The sequence below is a fragment of the Photinus pyralis genome, unplaced genomic scaffold (assembly GCF_008802855.1).
Source record: "Photinus pyralis isolate 1611_PpyrPB1 unplaced genomic scaffold, Ppyr1.3 Ppyr1.4_LG8, whole genome shotgun sequence".
NCBI classification, from domain to species: domain Eukaryota; kingdom Metazoa; phylum Arthropoda; class Insecta; order Coleoptera; family Lampyridae; genus Photinus; species Photinus pyralis.
In genome coordinates, this window is record NW_022170819.1 from 19108206 (window position 1) to 19125569 (window position 17364).

Genomic DNA, 17364 nt, shown 5'->3' on the forward strand with positions numbered 1-17364 from the left:
TGCGCACCCACTCGTCGATTTGAAAGTAAACAAATCTCGTTACCTACACTTTATACAGTTTCCCAATGGTGGGAAAAAAACGTAAAGTGACCCATTATGGTTTGGTACATGAGTTGGTAACCGTCCCCAAGGTAATGAGAACAAAAATCTTGTCAAACTCGATAAATGTAAAAAACTGATGCCGAAAAGTCATGAAGATCTTTTGTAAACCACACCAACCCATCAATATGCCTACTCGAAAGCGGACCTAATTATCGATAATGATAACATAGATACCCAGTATCTGTCAAGATTTCATTCATTGTTACCATCCCTAACCAGTATCACTTATTTGGATATCTTCACGATAGAAATCTAGTTGCTATGTATGATATGGTATCTAAACTTGGTGTGTAGGGACTCTTCATTGGGTTTTCAGCGAAATGGTAAACGTTTTTCCTAGCCGGAGACCGCGAAAACGAATGCCTTGTAGTTTCTAGCAAACTGCTAATTGATTTTGGTTATAATAAAACGTACCTTGTACTCTAGGTACTGCACAATTATCTGATTGTAGACTACTTGATAGGTATTAACTGGATAATTACAAGAACCTTTGTGCTATCTCAAAAATGTGTGCGTTTCCTACATTATGAAAACCTACTATTGATCGATGAATTTGTAAAGCCCAGTTGATCAATTCATTCTAAATGCAAGTAGGTAATTCTGGGAAGTGGATCCAGATTTGAAATAGCGAGAATTAGTAGATGATTTTGACGTATACCTAAGTGCATAGAGTGTATAGAGACCATTTCCCTTTAAAATTCTGTAAAATTCCTACCATTCTGTTAGGTATCTAGAGATTTCCGAATATCAAAATTATAGAAGCAATGACATTTAGAAAAAAGGAACTACAAATCTTGGGTCTAGTACAGTCAAATTAGACCAAAAAATGGGCATTCCGTGTATCAGATATGTCATCTCTAATTTTTCTTTTAAATTGTTAGGATCAATATGCATGTGAAAAATTCAAGTTTTCGACATTGAAAGACCTGTGCAAGCGACACAGCACTTGAAAATATGTCATTTTTCTTACCATTTTTTGGTTTTTGTAAGTTTTACTCCTGAAGAACCGATTTTAATGCAATTATTGTTGTATACTTTTTTGAACTAGACAAAATTTCTGACAATTTAAGCCCTTAACGATCTCCGCAAGTCTAATAGTTTCCGAGATACGGCGCTTCAACTATTGGTAAATTTATTAGTTTTACAAGTTTTATCAAAATTTGCATTTTTTCTTCGCAGAAAGTAAACTTACAAAATATGCACGATGAATTGTCGTAAGTCGTGAGTCGTAATAAACTTGTTGAAGAAGTGCTAACAATTGCGGATAATGAAAGCAAATTAAATATTGGTTTTTGTCTTATAGTCGAAAAATATCCATGTTATGATATTCATTCAAACCATTTGTTGTGAGTAAGCTTTCTGCTACTGTCACAGATCTTCTACATTCGGTGTCCCTTTTGAATGGTCCAGCAAGGTCAGGCAAAAGCAAAAAAATTCACCGATTTCGCAATTCATGCAACAGGTAGTGGATCTTGCTGAAGAAGAAGAAGATGACAACTTTCTTATCATGGGAGATGCTGGGGATGCACAGGATATCAACATTCTAGCTCTTACAGTGCGGATTTATGAAGACTCCTCACCACAAAGTCCCCCCAAACGAACAAAATTATAAAAACGTTCATGAGGTTTTTATGCGAAAAAAAGGCAAATTTGATTAAAACTGAAGAATTTACGAATTTTTGAAACGCTGTATCTCCAAAACTATTACACTTACAGATCCGGTTAAGGGCTTGAATTGTCACAAATTTTGGCTAGTTTAAAAAAGTATACGACAGTAATTTTTTAAAATCTGTCCTTCAGAACTAAAACTAACCAAAACCTGAAAATAATAGAAAAAATGGTGTATTTTCGAGTTGCTCGCACAGGTCTTTGGATGTCGAAAACTTGGATTTTTGACATTCATACTCAGCCTAACAAAATAAAAAAAAAAATAGAAATGACACATCTGATGCAAGGTATTATGATAATTTGACTGGACTAGTCGCCAACTTTTTCGACTAAAACATTGATGTATTGAAATGCAATTCTGGTAATTTTTGCTGGAAGTACGGCCAGGAATTGCAATTGTATTTTTCTTTTCGAGTTTTCAAAAGCCGGTTTTCCATTTCTATGTTGGTAAACTCTAGATACAAATTTTAATTTAATTTTTTAATAATATTAAAATATGGGATAATGTCTATAAACAATAGAACATGCAATTCCTAATGTACCTATGGCCCGATATACACCACATCATGTAAATAAGCATAACCAACCTTTCTTTCCTCCCATCAGTAGTTACAAAGGGCCAGCTAAATCGATGCCCACTACCTCAAATGCTACCGTCTCTGGTACGTGATTTACTGGAAGAGAAGGGGTTGGTGTTTACATTTTTTTACGATCGTACATCTTACAAACATATCATGAATGGATAACAGATCTTATAACACTTCTTCCTCTTATAATTCAGAACCTTTCACGAAGTATAGATACTAAGTGAACCTTAAATTCTAACATGACTTTTAGTATCATGTTTTTCAAATACCAATTTGCGCACCACGGTATGATCTTTTGGTAACAGATAAGGGTATAGAAAATCCACTGAATCGTCACGCCTTGAAATCCCGCTTCTTTCTCGAAGAAGACTGTCTTCCTCAATACTAACATTTAAAGTAACGAGGCTCATCGGGAAAAGCTTCTGCCCGAACTAAACGCAAAAGGACTTTCTCTGCCGATATTAATTCCGCTTGCTGTAAATCGCTCTTCGGAATTTTTCCTTTGCGACACTTGACAATGAATCGCTGGATCCGGGCTATCATCCTAATTATATTCCTAAAATTGGGAAAATATCGATAAAAGCTGTTAGCTAGTTTTACGTTCAATAACGATTTGATTACTGTCTTTAATCTTTCTCCTGCTACGTCATCTTGATACTTTGAGACCAATTCTCTTCTTCATCATATAACCACGAAGGTTCCTTCTACCATAGCGACTCTACGAGAGGCAATCAACTGGATTTTTATTTTTCGGTACGTGCCTGTTAGTGAGTGTTCTAATTTCTGTAATTCTATTTCTAACATATACCGGCCATTCTTCTTTTCGTTGAATCCAAGAAATTACTGTGAATCGCTACAAAAACAATACTTCCGTATGTTTTGAATTTTCTTCTGTAGGTATGCTTGTAAACAACCTTGACAAAATGGTAGCTGACACTAGCTCTAAACGTGGAATAGTATTTTCTTTGATGCCACATCTTCTTTCAACATACTTTCATATATATCTATATTCAGACGACGAAGATGATCTTGTTTGTCTTCTAGTAATGCCCGTGTAACTTCAGTCATGGCATCAAGAGGTTGAGGAATAGTTCGATAAACAATTAGCGGTTTTCATAAATAAAGCACGGGATTTCATCTTTGATAGTTAGGTGCAACTTTCTTCTTTAGATGACTTCTTCCAACGGTGCAACACACGCTCAAGCTTACGTTGGTGTCCTGTCACGGTCGCCAAAACGTCGCGAACTCATCAGTACATCTTATATTAAAAGCATTTTTTTTCAGAGAATGAGCGAATGCTCTGTCAGTTTAGTTGAGAGGAGTAATTAAATGGGAAACGGCATACACGGAAATTTAACTTAGACAGTTAGTTCTTCTTCGCTGCTCACAAAAATATTATAAAAGAAGCTTACATTTTGGAATTCTTAGAGAGCTCTTTGGGAATAGAAAACAGGAAAAGGGTATTATGCAAGAAATCCAATGCAAACTCTAAAAAAAACTGATATGGTTCAGTTTCCACGAAAAGAAATAGCAATGTGACAAAGGTGATAACTGATAATGCTATCAAATCTAGGAAAATACCCAAACATTTCTGCTTTTACTTGCTACTGCCAATATTCTAAACACACGCGACCTTTAGTCATTGTTTAAATACTTTTAAACAATGCTTTAGTTTATTGTGAGAAATAAACATTCCGCAATTGATATTTTCAGGGATAAACAGCATTTCGAACCTTAGTTTAGGTACTTTAGTATCCACATTAGCATATGTAATTCAGTGTGAGAGAATGCGAAATTTGATGTAGATAGGTGGCAAAGTAGACAACTCCTACCTTTCTTTATACAAAGAATACTTTACTCTTTGCTTTAGATAACTTTGACACATGCTACTCCAAATTTGATGCTGGAATCCGCACCGTAAATACAGATAACGATGGCACCTGTTTCTTGGTCAGCAAACCCAGAAGCAAGGATCACATTCAGACCATGAATTCAATGCATGGATATCCATTCTCGTGAATGGCTGATGGTGGCGATCGTGGTAGAGAAAGACAATTTACTTGTTTATAACTATTGTTTATAATTATTGTGCTTCTCTAAATCTGGGATAGAAGATGAATTATGTAACTAATCATTGATTTACTATCGTCGCAGAAGGCCGTGCAGGAATAACCATAATAAAAAAATTAATTATGATGTGTAGGTAAATAGATATAATATGTACTAATTATTGGTTTGGTTTAAATATGCTATGATCTTATGGGCGCAATATACTAGTTAAACTAAAAGCAAGACACGAATATGCATCATGCCAGAATACCGATTTATTTACGCCATTAGAAAAAACAGAAAAGCCTAATTATCCTACCAGACATACTGGATATAAGGAAAAGAAAAGTAATAGACTACAATTCTTGTGATAACTGTCGCTTGTAAAGCGCTGGAAGGAAATATTGTTTCTGGAAAATCTTTGAAAACACACATTTTTAGATATAATAATAATCAAGTTTTCCATAAAAAAATGTGTTTTTCAGAAATTTCTTATGAAATTTAATTTTCACTAATTTTTGTAAGTTTCATTAAACAATTAGGGGGATTGTCACCCATACATTTTTTATTTACTTTTCTTAACAGGAAAAAAATATTAAATTGAGATGCATTCAAAAAACTTTCTTTGGAAGTTACTTTTGTTTTCAAATAAAAACTTTTCCTGTTTGTTCGAATCTGAACTAATATCAAATAGCTTTATATTATAGACAGCTTTGATTATTTAGGTACACAAAGTTTTTTTGGATTAAATTCGAAAGTTCATCGGTTAATAGTACAATCAAATTAGCATCGAACCTTGAACTCCAAAAATAAAAAGGTCTGATTGCTGAAAGTTGTTCATCACCCTTAGCTCTAAATGTGGTAAAAAGTCTTCTTTGAAATAGCGTCGGGTTTAGGAGGGGGAGAGTGGGAAAGTTGTAAAATTAGCTCATTATTAAGTTTTTTGTAAATATCTCCGATACCGTTCCTTTTATACCAAAATGTGTAAAATACTTTTTTAAAGGAAATTTAATTTTACACAAAATGGATTATATGCATTTCTTTGCTCCTCCTAATAGTTTAGGAGCTGTAGAGTAAACAAGAGTTTAGTAAGGTAAGATGGGGTAAGTGTGAAGCAAAATTTTAATACTTCAGATAAATATAATATTTCTACAAAAACTATTTCAGTTCTAACTTTGACTCCATATCAGGGGTTACTTGTGAGGTGTAGACTGCATATATCTGAACTATGGTATCATAAACTATTTTTTAAGCACGTGTAATGACTTATTTTTTTCAAAAATGTCCCTATTGTACATGGGGCAAGTGTGTTTCCGTTTGATATTTTACTACCAAGTTAAATGGGTGTCAATGTGGGGCATGTGTGTAAAAACGCAGAGTTCTCTCAATAAGTGATTATTTTTCACATATTTTAAATGAACATTAAGGATACTACAAACTTTTTTAATATAATAAGTAACATTAGTAAACTAAGGAACTTTCTTAAAAATTTAAAACATAGCTCTGCAACAAAAATATAAACGTAAATATATAAGGTAGAAGTATTAAATTTTGGTCATTTATTGCACATTGTAGCTAACCCTCAAAATGGACGTCAAATCGAAGTACCAACAGTTGGTTTTGTTACATTATTTTGAATTGCACACCTTACAAGGCGTTCATCTACATGTGAAACATGTCAGTCATATATCAATAAAACGGGTCTTGCTTCACCAATATGCGAAAGAAACATTTTCTCGAAATACCGCAGAAAAATATCGGACTCCATCTACCCATTTGAAGTATAGGTTGGACCCGAAAAACCATCGCCGTTAGGCGCAACCAATTCGTCCCAAATATGCTTAGGTACCCTTAAATATGATTAAAGGGGGCGCCTTACCACGTCCTGCTGCATTAACAGTCATCAAAACTGTTGTTTCCCTTCCAACTCCCCCTGTTGTTCTAGATGATGCTACTCCTTTTTTTTCGACCACTTTGGTCTTGGACCAATTCATCCAGGTTCCAAATTTGATGTGGTTTATCATTCAGATCCAAGTCATGTAGAGTTTTTTGAAGTAACTCAAAATATTGATTAATTATAAATGGATGCATGCATTTTTTGCGAACATATTCTATGGATTGTGGTTTCTTTATTGACAAATTGTGTCTTTTACAGAACCCCAAGAACCAATCTTCTTGAGGCATTCCATTTTTAAATGGAATTTTGAGTTTATTTATGGTCACGAAATCTCCTACAATCCTCAATACTTCAGCTCTACGTAATCCCCATCCCCACTTTTCTAAAGTTTTTAGGCCTTCAGATAATTTTACTTCAAGTTCAAGTGAAAGATGAAGATCAGTTTCAGGTACCTACTATCAAATTTCTTATATTCTGACTGTAGATACTCATAGAGCTCCGAAAAACTCAAATTATGTTAGACTCAACTTGCAACTTCTTTCCCCAACACACTACAAAGAACCTAGAAGGTCGGAATAAGAAATAAAATTGCCTACTACATTTGGTAAGGGCGTTGCATTAGTTTTATTAAAAATTGCGACAAAGGGTTTGTCGGTTTCTTATATTTCAGGAGTCAATCTCAAGGTTCACTACCAAAACATACCATCACGCCATGTGACTCATTTTTTTATGAGAGAATTTCTACATTTGCTTTCCTGCCGAATTCAATGATATATAATTAATTGCAAACAACTACAGGATTTATGTCATCTCTTTTCACCATCATGGAATGCAAGAGAAAGCAGGAGTAGTTGAAATATAATTTCTATCCAATAATCTAATCATACCAAATTAATAAAAGCTTTACAATAAAATGTTATCCCATTAAATGATTAATTGGATTAATTATTTTTCACTATTTATTGGATTTATCTATATGTCTTGTAATTATACCAAGGCTGAACTAATCCATTAATTAATTTCGTTTAATGGTTAATCAGTAAGGCTTACATAAAGCACAAGAGCACCATGGGAAATTGGTAGCAGAATTATTCGCGCGATTGGTAAACTGAGAAGAATCGAATATTATCTACCTAATAACCAGCAAAAGAAACACTTTCTATATCTGCCTAAAGTGAAAACCCAAAGTAACGTAGAAAGTAACCATAGAAGAACAAGGTTGCAACCCTTTTTCAGTAGCTTTAATCAGACAAGTGTAGTTTTTTTGTTTTTTGGGATATTTCTAAAGCCGAATACTTCGTCCATATGGAAACAGAGCCATTAAGACAGCGAACCCTCAATTCTATGTCCAAATTGACAGTCACATTTTGCAAAAACTTCATTCGTTAACAAAAATCCCTTTCGGCTCGGCCGATCAGGTGTAGGTAGATTTCTTTCCGCCATCTTGTTCCAATATGGTCCAAATCGGTTCATAATTACGAAAGTTAGAGTGTTTCTTGGAAGTGATATATTATATAAACCTATAAATATACAGGTACCATTACATTAGGTAGAAATCTACTTAAAATGATTGGTGTCCTAATTTTATATTCAAAGTTGGTGTCTATAGCGGCCAAAAGGAATTTCGATGGTCGTACTCTGTTAACATGAAGGTCCAAAGTCCCATGAAAAATAATATTCAAATAAGAGCGATATGCTAATCTCATTGAAGTACGACTGCAATATAAAGCCTTGCATGCTTTTATTATTTGCAAAACGTTTTCGATGATTACAGGTCAACTTAAGGTTGCGTTCGCATTTGCATGCAAATTTTGTGTTTAAGTTCTCCAAAATCTTGTAGAAAAACAGGTCGTAACACTTTTGCTAGAATCACATCATCCCGTGTCGTAGCAAATTTTTGAAATTTCCATAACTTTAACAATACCTGGCGAAATGGTGGTTTTTGATAACAACATGGTGTCTGCGATAATTAATGCTTTATGATGTTTTAATAATAATAGTAAAAATTAAAAATGTCCACAGAGAAGGTTACACATAAACTAGATTTTCCCCCGCGACTTCGTACGCTGGATATTGACGGAAATATGATCATGGAAACCCACTGTACAGAATGTAAAAATGTAAACACTTCAGCACGGTATCGATCGGTACGGAAAATACCAGAGTGTGACATCAACGAAAAAAGAAGTTGAAAAAAAATCATATAATCCCATTGGGCCGAATTAAAATGTAAATGTAACAATCCGGGGACACCCAAAGACACATCAAAAATTTCTTCGTCCAGCCGTTTATCAGGAATTCAGTCACAGACACACGTACAAAAGAATTTTATATACAGAGTCGTTGATAAGTCTGGAAACGGTCGATTATCGGGGAAAATATACAAGATATCGAAAAAAGTGTTGGGGTTTTTGAATGTCTACTAGGCAGAATTAATTTTAATTATACATGGTTGATCATAAAGGCGGAAACACCAAAAGGAGCATGATGTATCTTAATTATGAAATAATTAAGTATTAAATAATGCTCAAAACGAGATTCTGTAGGTAATTCATCAAGGTACCTTAGAAACGTGACACATTCATTTAGTGGTAACAGTTTTCGTACAAAATGACAGGTTTTTTTCAAAATAATCGCGTTTACTTTTAAAACTAGATAACCGGAAAACGATTGCACTAGGTACATTATGCTTCTTGCAAATTTTGCTTAAAATTGAGAGAAGTGCAGCACAGGGTGGTCCATTTAAAAATATGCAATTTTTAATAAAAACTATTAATGCCTAGTAGAAATTGAAGAACCCCAAAACTACTGTAGAAAACTTTCTCGATATATTGTATATTATCCGCGATAATCGACCGTTTTCAGACTTACATTTACTGTCATTAAATGAGAGTAGATAAATCAGAATTTTGAAGTTTGTTTGGAAGGCACCCCTAAACGGTGTGCATCATGGTCGTACATCCCCGTTTCGGGTTTATCGACGTTATTCCACCATTGAGTTTCGCCGCTTGCGAAAAGTACAAAGATGATGTTGGTTACGGTAAATACTCCTAGAGTAATCCAAAACACTAGTTGCCACTGTTCCAAAGTGTGCTGAAAAGAGTAGGTTAAGGCTGAACACACAGCTTGAGCCTTACGTTGGCGGTGAGTGCGCCGATTAGATATGGGGTGATGATGCCACTGACGGCGCCGATTCCGTTTACAATTGCCATAAGAGTGCCCGCGAAGTTGGGAGATAAATCCAAAGCGTTAACTTTCATTCCGCAGTATACAGTGCCCATTAGTCCCATGGCAATGGTGAAAAGCGCAACGGCTAAATATCGATCGCAGCCACTGTAACTGGCGCCCACTATAAAAACGGCTGGTCCCATGGATGCTGTAACAAGTTTACGTTATTGAATGTCACTGGGAAAAGCGAAGTCGTATTACCGACTGTTGTGAAGAATTTACGAGCGAACGTGATGCCCATATATTCCTTTTTAATTATCCAATCGCATAGCCAACCCGACCCAAGAGAAACGATCCACATGAGCACATACGGAAGCGATGACCAAAGCCCATTTTCGTCAATTTTAAATTTGAGAATGTCCTTCATGTATTTGGGTAAATCGGTGACCATAGCGTAGAAACCCCAATCTTGCCCGATTTGTACGGCGATTAGCGCCCAAAGCGGGGCTGATGTCAAAATCGCCTTCCAAGGGATCGGATTGTTTTCATTCGAAACACTCGCTAGTTCTTTGCGAAGGAAGTTTTTTTCCTTATCACTGATGAAGGGATGCGATTCGGGATCTGAGTAGCACATCAGCGTCCATATCACAAACCAAACTACTCCCAATCCACCGAAAAAATAAAAGACGGAACCCCAATCTTGAGTATGTTTGATCAGAATGCCACTCAGCGACGTTCCTAAGAATATTCCGAGTAAACCGCCTGCGAACGTCAAGCTACCCAAACGCGATCGCTCACTGAGAGGTACCCATTTTGCTAGCAAAGCGTTTATGGCCGGAAATGTGGTGCCCTGCAATCGTTTTGGTCAGTAAACTCTCCGAGAGAATCTGTCACTTACCTCGCCCAAACCGACACACACTCGCAAGGCACACAACCACCGCCAATCACCATCAACCAGCCTTATCACGGCGGGGGTTATCAATGTGAAGACTGCCGTAGACAAAATACCGATACCCAAAGAGTATTTGCCGCCAAACTTCTCCGCCAAAATACCCCCCGGCATGTGCGTAATAATATACCCCCAGAAGAAAGAGCTCAGTATCAGTCCTTGCGTTGTCTCATCCCAGTCGTACAAATCTTCCGGATTCTACAACAGCGAGTTATTAGAAAGAGAAACAAGACATTCAAATGATCACCTTTATAATTGGCCCATCACCCTGGCCATCGCCCTCTAGTGGACAACCATGATCCCCCGATGATGTACTGTTCCTGGGTATTACCATCTCTGTAATTGCTATGGACAACGTCGTTCTCATGGTGTACGCGTTTAAAATCGCCAAAAATCCCATAATCGCCACGATGTACCGATGCGGAATTATAAAACCTGAAAGAAAACCAAATAAATAGGTGCCGTGTCACGCCAATTAATCTAGACAAAATAGCAGATTAATTAGTGGTTGAGCATATCAGCCTAATTGTTTTAGGTAATGCCTCGAAAATCAAATTTGCACTTTTTCGCAGGTTGCTACTTACATTTCGAGAGATGCAATCTCCAACCGGTTAACATTTTAAGAGTAATCACCGAAAAACCTCACACCCGATTAGAACTTTTCAAATACTGAATTGAACCGTGACTATTGGATTTATTATGCAAGTAATAGGTAATCAGGTGTCTGATTCCTAATATCGTATTTGCTCAAAATTTTGCCCCACTTTTAAATTGATAACGCAAAGGAAGAATGAGAAAAACCTTATAGGAGGTCAATAATTAGGTCTTCATTCACAGAACAAAATATTCATTATCTCTTCATTGATTCAAGCTAGGTAGGTACATATTTATCGAATTTGGGTTTTAACTGTAATAACCTCGGTAATAACTTTATAGTAAGTAAGTAGTAAGTAAATAAGATCGTCGACATTATGTTATTTTTAATTTAGACCCTCCAAAAATCAAATGTTTTGGAACTTTTGGAAAAGGGGTTTTGTAAACATAGGGTTCCCCTTATAGTACAAAGTCACATGATTTGTGGATCTTTGTTGTAAAAGAATTTACATCTATCAATAAATGATATATTTATTTATGGAACTGCAACATTCTTAGTTCAAGGTAACATAAAATCTGTGGACGTATAAGTTGATTTTGAGTCGATTCCAAATTGGTCATTGTAGGTAGGTACATATCTATCGGTACTACAGACAGGGTGTACTATACTGCTGCTATTGAAATTCGTGATCATTGTCCATTAATTTCACCAACAATAAACTGCACCAATACAGATATCGAGCGAAAAGGTAATTTCCGATTGACAAATATTAACCAAAATTGAATCAGTTAGTCCTCTGTCTGTCTACCTATTACTAAAGTTTAATCGCTCGTTAATAAACTAATATAGCAAACGAGCTCTTGGGTCATTGAACATATAATCAGTTCTTCCTTGGGTGATGATAAACAAAATCCTGAAAACAGAATTGTCCACAGACGGACGGACAGAAAGTCCAAAATCATAAAGTCGCTAGGCTAGGAGCTCGTTAATAATCGACTGTTTAGTCATAGTTTAAGGTTCGTAACATGGATAAATCGTATAATAATCAGAAAGTAACAACAAGAAAATTTACACACATTCATCCATAAGACTATTTATATCCGCTCAAAGTTATAATGCTATCGTTCATTGATTTGATGTATACTTACTTTTTGAGTAATATCCGGTTTCGTTCAGTGTTAATTTTCGATTATTTAGTCACGATTTCCTTGCACCGTGTCGGGGTTAAGCAAATCTTGAACTTCGGCCTTTCGTATACCTATGTCCAAATCTAATATAGCCTCCACCTCCACCCCTTATTCAAATACTTTAGAATGTATTCGAATACTTTCAAAAGTATTCGAATACTTTCAAAGGTATTCGAATACTTTCCAAAGTATTCGAATACATTCTAAAGTATTTGAATACTTATGTTTTTAAGTATGAATACTTATTTTTTTAAGTATCTGAATACTTTTCAATGTATCTGTATTCGCTTGTGCTAGACGTAAAAGTATTTAGTATTCAAATACCTTTGAAAAGTATTCGAATACAGTAAAAGGTATTCAAGTACTTGTCACTCAAATACATTAAAAATTTAAAATAGTATACTAGATAAAAAATCATGTTATACTTTGTATGGGGTTAGCTTTTTTTATGTTTCTATTGTTATATACAAATTTAAGGGGAGTAAAAGCGTATTATTATTATTATATTATTATATAGGAGGTACCTACCAGGACCTTTCTTATACCAGTTATATCCTTAAGAATACGTGTACCAGTTTTCAAAGCGTCGTACACATGATACGTACGCCTTTCTGAAATTAATCCTAGCGATTTTGGAACAGATCCATTTTTGACCATCCGTTTGTCCGTGTGCATGATAACTTGTTTAGAAACGTGCGATCGCTTTGAAAATTGGTACAAATGGTTTTAAGGATATAAGAAAGGTCCCTATTGTTTTTAAGTTACGTAGACTATCGAGTCCAAAAGTTTCACTCCAGGATCGTTTCGGTATTCAGTTGTATCGGATTTTTTATTTGAGTTTGTGACAATGGAAACTTTCCCTAAACATTTCTAAATTGTTCTCAAATATTTGAATAACTTAAAAGTATTGCCTTTTAGTAGGTATGAATACAATGTTAAAAACCCAAGTGAGTTACCAGGGCTGTTAAAGTTTGGCCGCCCATCGAATATTGTTTATTGGGGTCCTCTAATCAAATTTGGAAGGGAGGCCGGTGGATCCACCGGTAACTTCCGGTTTGATGACGTCATAAAGTTCGCGATTTCGCTAATTCGGAAAAATGCTTCTATCTCAGTAACCACTTGTCTGATTTTCATGATCTTGGGCTCATTGGAAAGATATTAAAATAAGACAGAACTTTTATGAGAAGTGCAAATCCCGTTCCGCGAACGGTTTTCGCGAAATTTGCTAAAATTTGAAAAATTTACGAATTATTTTTTTTCACAGGTAAAACGTTATTAATATTTGTAACTTACGCAAAACATGATTATTACCTGCTTCTTTCTCTTTTAAACCAATTCCCATTCACGTTCGGGATTTAAAAAGATTACCAACATCCCTTCTTCTCAATTTATTGCTGGCAACTTTGTCGTAAACAGATCAAGAAGCCAATTTTCAAGCATTGCTATCGATCAGAGTCACGAACAACTAAACAAGATAATTAAGGGAAGTGGAGGCCTAATTGGTTTGACCCAAGATCCCATATCAATGATGAACTGGTCATGGTACAGTCACGCTGTGAGTAAAAGAGTCGCAGACTTCAAAATAGCCTCAAACGCGCAAGAAGATGTTGACTACGACCTCTTTCACTACGATGAAGGTCTGAAGAATCAAAATGACTTTCTTACTGATGTAAAGTCTATGACTGATGCTATGCTACTGAGCATGGAAATCCATTCGCCGAGCTTGGAAGCAAACTCAGCAATCTCGAAGGTGCAATAAGGGAAGATAGGCAATCCGTAGCAAAAAGTGGGATGAGTCGCAATACAGAACTTATGTAAAGGAGGTCATCATCGATAGGAGTAAAGCAAATGATGTTCCTATAAAAAAAATAACTTGGAACATCAAGCGCCACAGCGGAAGAGAACACAGCCACAAAAAATTGGAATGTGCGTCTGTTCTAGGCAAGATGTACGTAGCCACACAGTTAAAGAAAGGATGCAGCGATGAGTTTTTCGCACATGAAGTGCAAGAATTTACCCCTTCCCTAGTTCTTCTGAAAAAATGTACCGCTAAAGAAGTCAGATATTCTAGGTTGCCCACATAAAGAGGTTATTGCTATACAGCCCCCGATGATGTGACAGATCTTCCTTCTGTGTATGATGCAGTTATTGTAGATGGAGGTGCTCTCATTCACTCTGCTTCCTCGGGGTGCTTCAAGTTTTGAGGAATACCGTTACAGATGCTTTTTTAAATACATTGACAACGAACTGAGGAAAGCAAGCGGACTACACATAGTGTGGGACTCATACTAGGAATATTCTATTAAAGGAGAAACAAGAAACGACCATGGCAGCGGTGTTCGACTGAAGATTGGCCCAAATGTTCGAATTCCGAAGTGTTGGTCTACATGTCTATGCCTTCAAAATTGAGTTGTTTAAGTATTTAAACGAAATAGCGATTTCAAGCTTTCAGCTTCCGAATTGTGGTCTATACATCACACATGGCGAATTTGTCGGTAGGTCGGACCTGGGAAAGAGATGCTGGATACGATTGACTACGAGGATGCTGATACGAAAATCGTCTTGCATCTGATACATGTATTGACCGAGGGAGAACAAAAAAATTCCTCGTACGAACGTGTGATGCCGATGTCGTAGTTATTTTGGTTCACATTTTTTACGCTTCGACGGTATACCTATCTGAAAAATCTTCATTGATATTGATATTGACAGGCGATGATTCCACTTTTAGGAAGACCATTTACATTTACGGTACTTGAGGTAGAGTCTGCCGAATTTACGGCGTTGGAATCACTTTGTATAAAGATCTATGGACGTGGAGCGAATACAACTAATGAACTACGGAAATTAATGCCTATTTTACCATCGAAACCAGAAATGATTCCTCCGACCAAAAATGCACTACTTCTACACTGCAAACGAGCAATCTATTAGGCAAGCATTTGGGTATCGGTTTTCAAAGCAGTAATTAGCGCACCAGATCCAGATGCACTTGAACATGGCTGGCAAAAGAAAGATCGAAGGCTTCTTCCCATATAAACAACAAACCCCAAGCAATCAAATTTTTACTTTTTGGACTAGTCCGAAAAGTACTTACCTACTTTTTAGACAGTTACCATGGTTATACCGACGACTCCCGAAATCGCCCATTTTCTGTACCAAAAAGTGTGACAAAATAGCGTCTTATTCAGGTGGTTGGAGAAAAAAATATTACCTACACTGTTGTGATACAATAGGATAAGAGAATAATGGACCTATGAGATACAATTTACTATTTGGACAGAACTTATTGTTTCAATATTTCTAACCTACATTAATATTTCCTTATTACTGTATTTTCTTGCATATTATTTTATTAGCAGTCCATTTTTTAAACATTATACACGTAAAATATGGGTCTCCTAGAAACTATAAAAACGGATTACACCTCGGTAAGTATAATGGAAGCAATTTTTATTGGGCGGGATTATTAGGTTTAAAAGGGAAAGAAACAAATTCCAAAAATGTTTCTTGTGATTTACAAGTATTCAAATAAAAAAGAATTTTTTTTCAAATTTTGCGAAAAACCGTAGGTGAAACAGGTTATAAAAATGTTTATTCGTAAGTTATAAGTTTTAATAACGTTTTACCTGTGTCATAAAGAAAAAAATAATTCGCGAATTTTTCAAATTTTGGCAAATTTCGCGAAAACCGTTCGCGAAACGCGATTTGCATTTCTCATAAAAGTTCTGTCTAATTTTAATATCTTTCCAATGAGCCCAAGATCATGAAAATCAGACAAGTGGTTACTGAGATAGAAGCATTTTTCCGAATTAGCGAAATTGCGCACTTTATGACGTCATCAAACCGGAAGTTACCGGTGGATACACCGGCCTCCCTTCCAAATTTGATTAGAGGACCCCAATAAACAATATTCGATGGGCGGCCAAACTTTAACAGTCATGGTAACTCACTAGTGCATATTCATACCTACTATTTCTTTGAGGCCGGAAAAAAAATTGTCTGAGATCGACCGGGAAAAAACATTTTCTTGTAGAATTTGGCCCGTAGAATCCATAATTTCAAACAGTTTGAAGATTGGGCTACTAAGTAAGTTACAGCCCTATGAATTTTTTTCGAAATTTGTTTTTTGTCCATAACTTTATATTGAGAGGTCTAATCGAAAAAGTATGAATTGTTTTGGATTCTATCTCGGATTAATAAGAAAAAGTGTTTTCCCGAGAAATTTCGGTGTAGTCGATTTTTGGTAAAAAAGGAAGGTTATACATCGCCTTTTTTTGAGGCACGAAAGAAAATTGTCTCAGATCGACCGGGAAAAAAATTTTCTTACAGAATGTGGCCTGTAGAATCCATAATTTCAAACAGTTCCAACATTGGGCTACTAGTTCAAAAGTTACAGCCATTTGAATTTTTTTTCGAAATTGGTTTCTAGTCTATAACTTTTGATTGAGAAGTCTGATCGAAAAAGTACGAATTGTTTTGGATTCTACGCACCAAAGTTAATAAGAAAAAATGTTTTCCCGAGAAATTTTGGTGTAGTCGATTTTTGGTAAAAAAAAGGAAGATACTGCCTTTTTTGTGGCCCGAAAAAAAATTGTCTCAGATCGGCCCGGAAAAAACATTTTCTTATAGAATGTGGCCTATAGAATCCATAATTTCAAACAGTTCTAAGATTGGGCTACTAGTTCAAAAGTTACAGCCCTTTGAATTTTCTTTCGAAATTGGTTTCTTTTCTAGTCCATAACTTTTTATTGAGAAGTCTGATCAAAAAAGTACGAATTGTTTTGGATTCTACGCACCAAACTTAATAAGAAAAAGTGTTTTCCCGAGAAATTTTGGAAAATCAAAGTATTTAAATACTTACCTTGCGAAGTATTCGAATACTTTGCGAAGTATTGGAATACTAAATATTTGTGAAAGTATTTGAGTTACAAATACAAATACAGCTTCCATAAAAGTATTTAATTACAAAGTATTTGAATACTTTAAAGGATTTGAATACTAAAAAGTATTTACAAAATCGAATACTGCCCAGCTCTGACAACTAGGCATACCGTTCTGATTTTCATTGTAATACATGGTGGCGTGTTGACCTTTCAATTTCTGTAAAACTTTCAGTGTTTTAATCGAAGAAAATGTGGTGGTTTTTCTGGTGGTAGTAG

At 35.7% G+C, this 17364-nt stretch overlaps 1 protein-coding gene across 1 annotated transcript; it reads right to left on the bottom strand.

Moving 5' to 3' along the window:
* Positions 1–8569: 8569 nt before the first annotated feature.
* Positions 8570–11143, bottom strand: LOC116179830 (putative inorganic phosphate cotransporter). Its single transcript, XM_031499681.1, has 6 exons — positions 11005–11143; positions 10668–10855; positions 10370–10618; positions 9733–10321; positions 9441–9679; positions 8570–9396 (listed from the first exon to the last, which is right to left on the bottom strand). The coding sequence occupies exons 1-6, from the start codon at positions 11036–11038 to the stop codon at positions 9205–9207; spliced, it is 1491 nt and encodes a 496-aa protein (XP_031355541.1). The 5' UTR covers positions 11039–11143; the 3' UTR covers positions 8570–9204.
* Between the last annotated feature and the right edge of the window lie 6221 nt (positions 11144–17364).

Bases quoted from the DNA above. Each gene is read 5' to 3' on its own strand.
- LOC116179830 (XM_031499681.1), bottom strand. From the start codon at position 11,038: ATGTTAACCGGTTGGAGATTGCATCTCTCGAAAT. The intron at 10,856-11,004 runs GTAAGTAGCAAC...GTTTTCTTTCAG, and splicing joins GAGATTGCATCTCTCGAAAT to GTTTTATAATTCCGCATCGG. The intron at 10,619-10,667 runs GTGATCATTTGA...TCGCTGTTGTAG, and splicing joins GTGATGGGCCAATTATAAAG to AATCCGGAAGATTTGTACGA.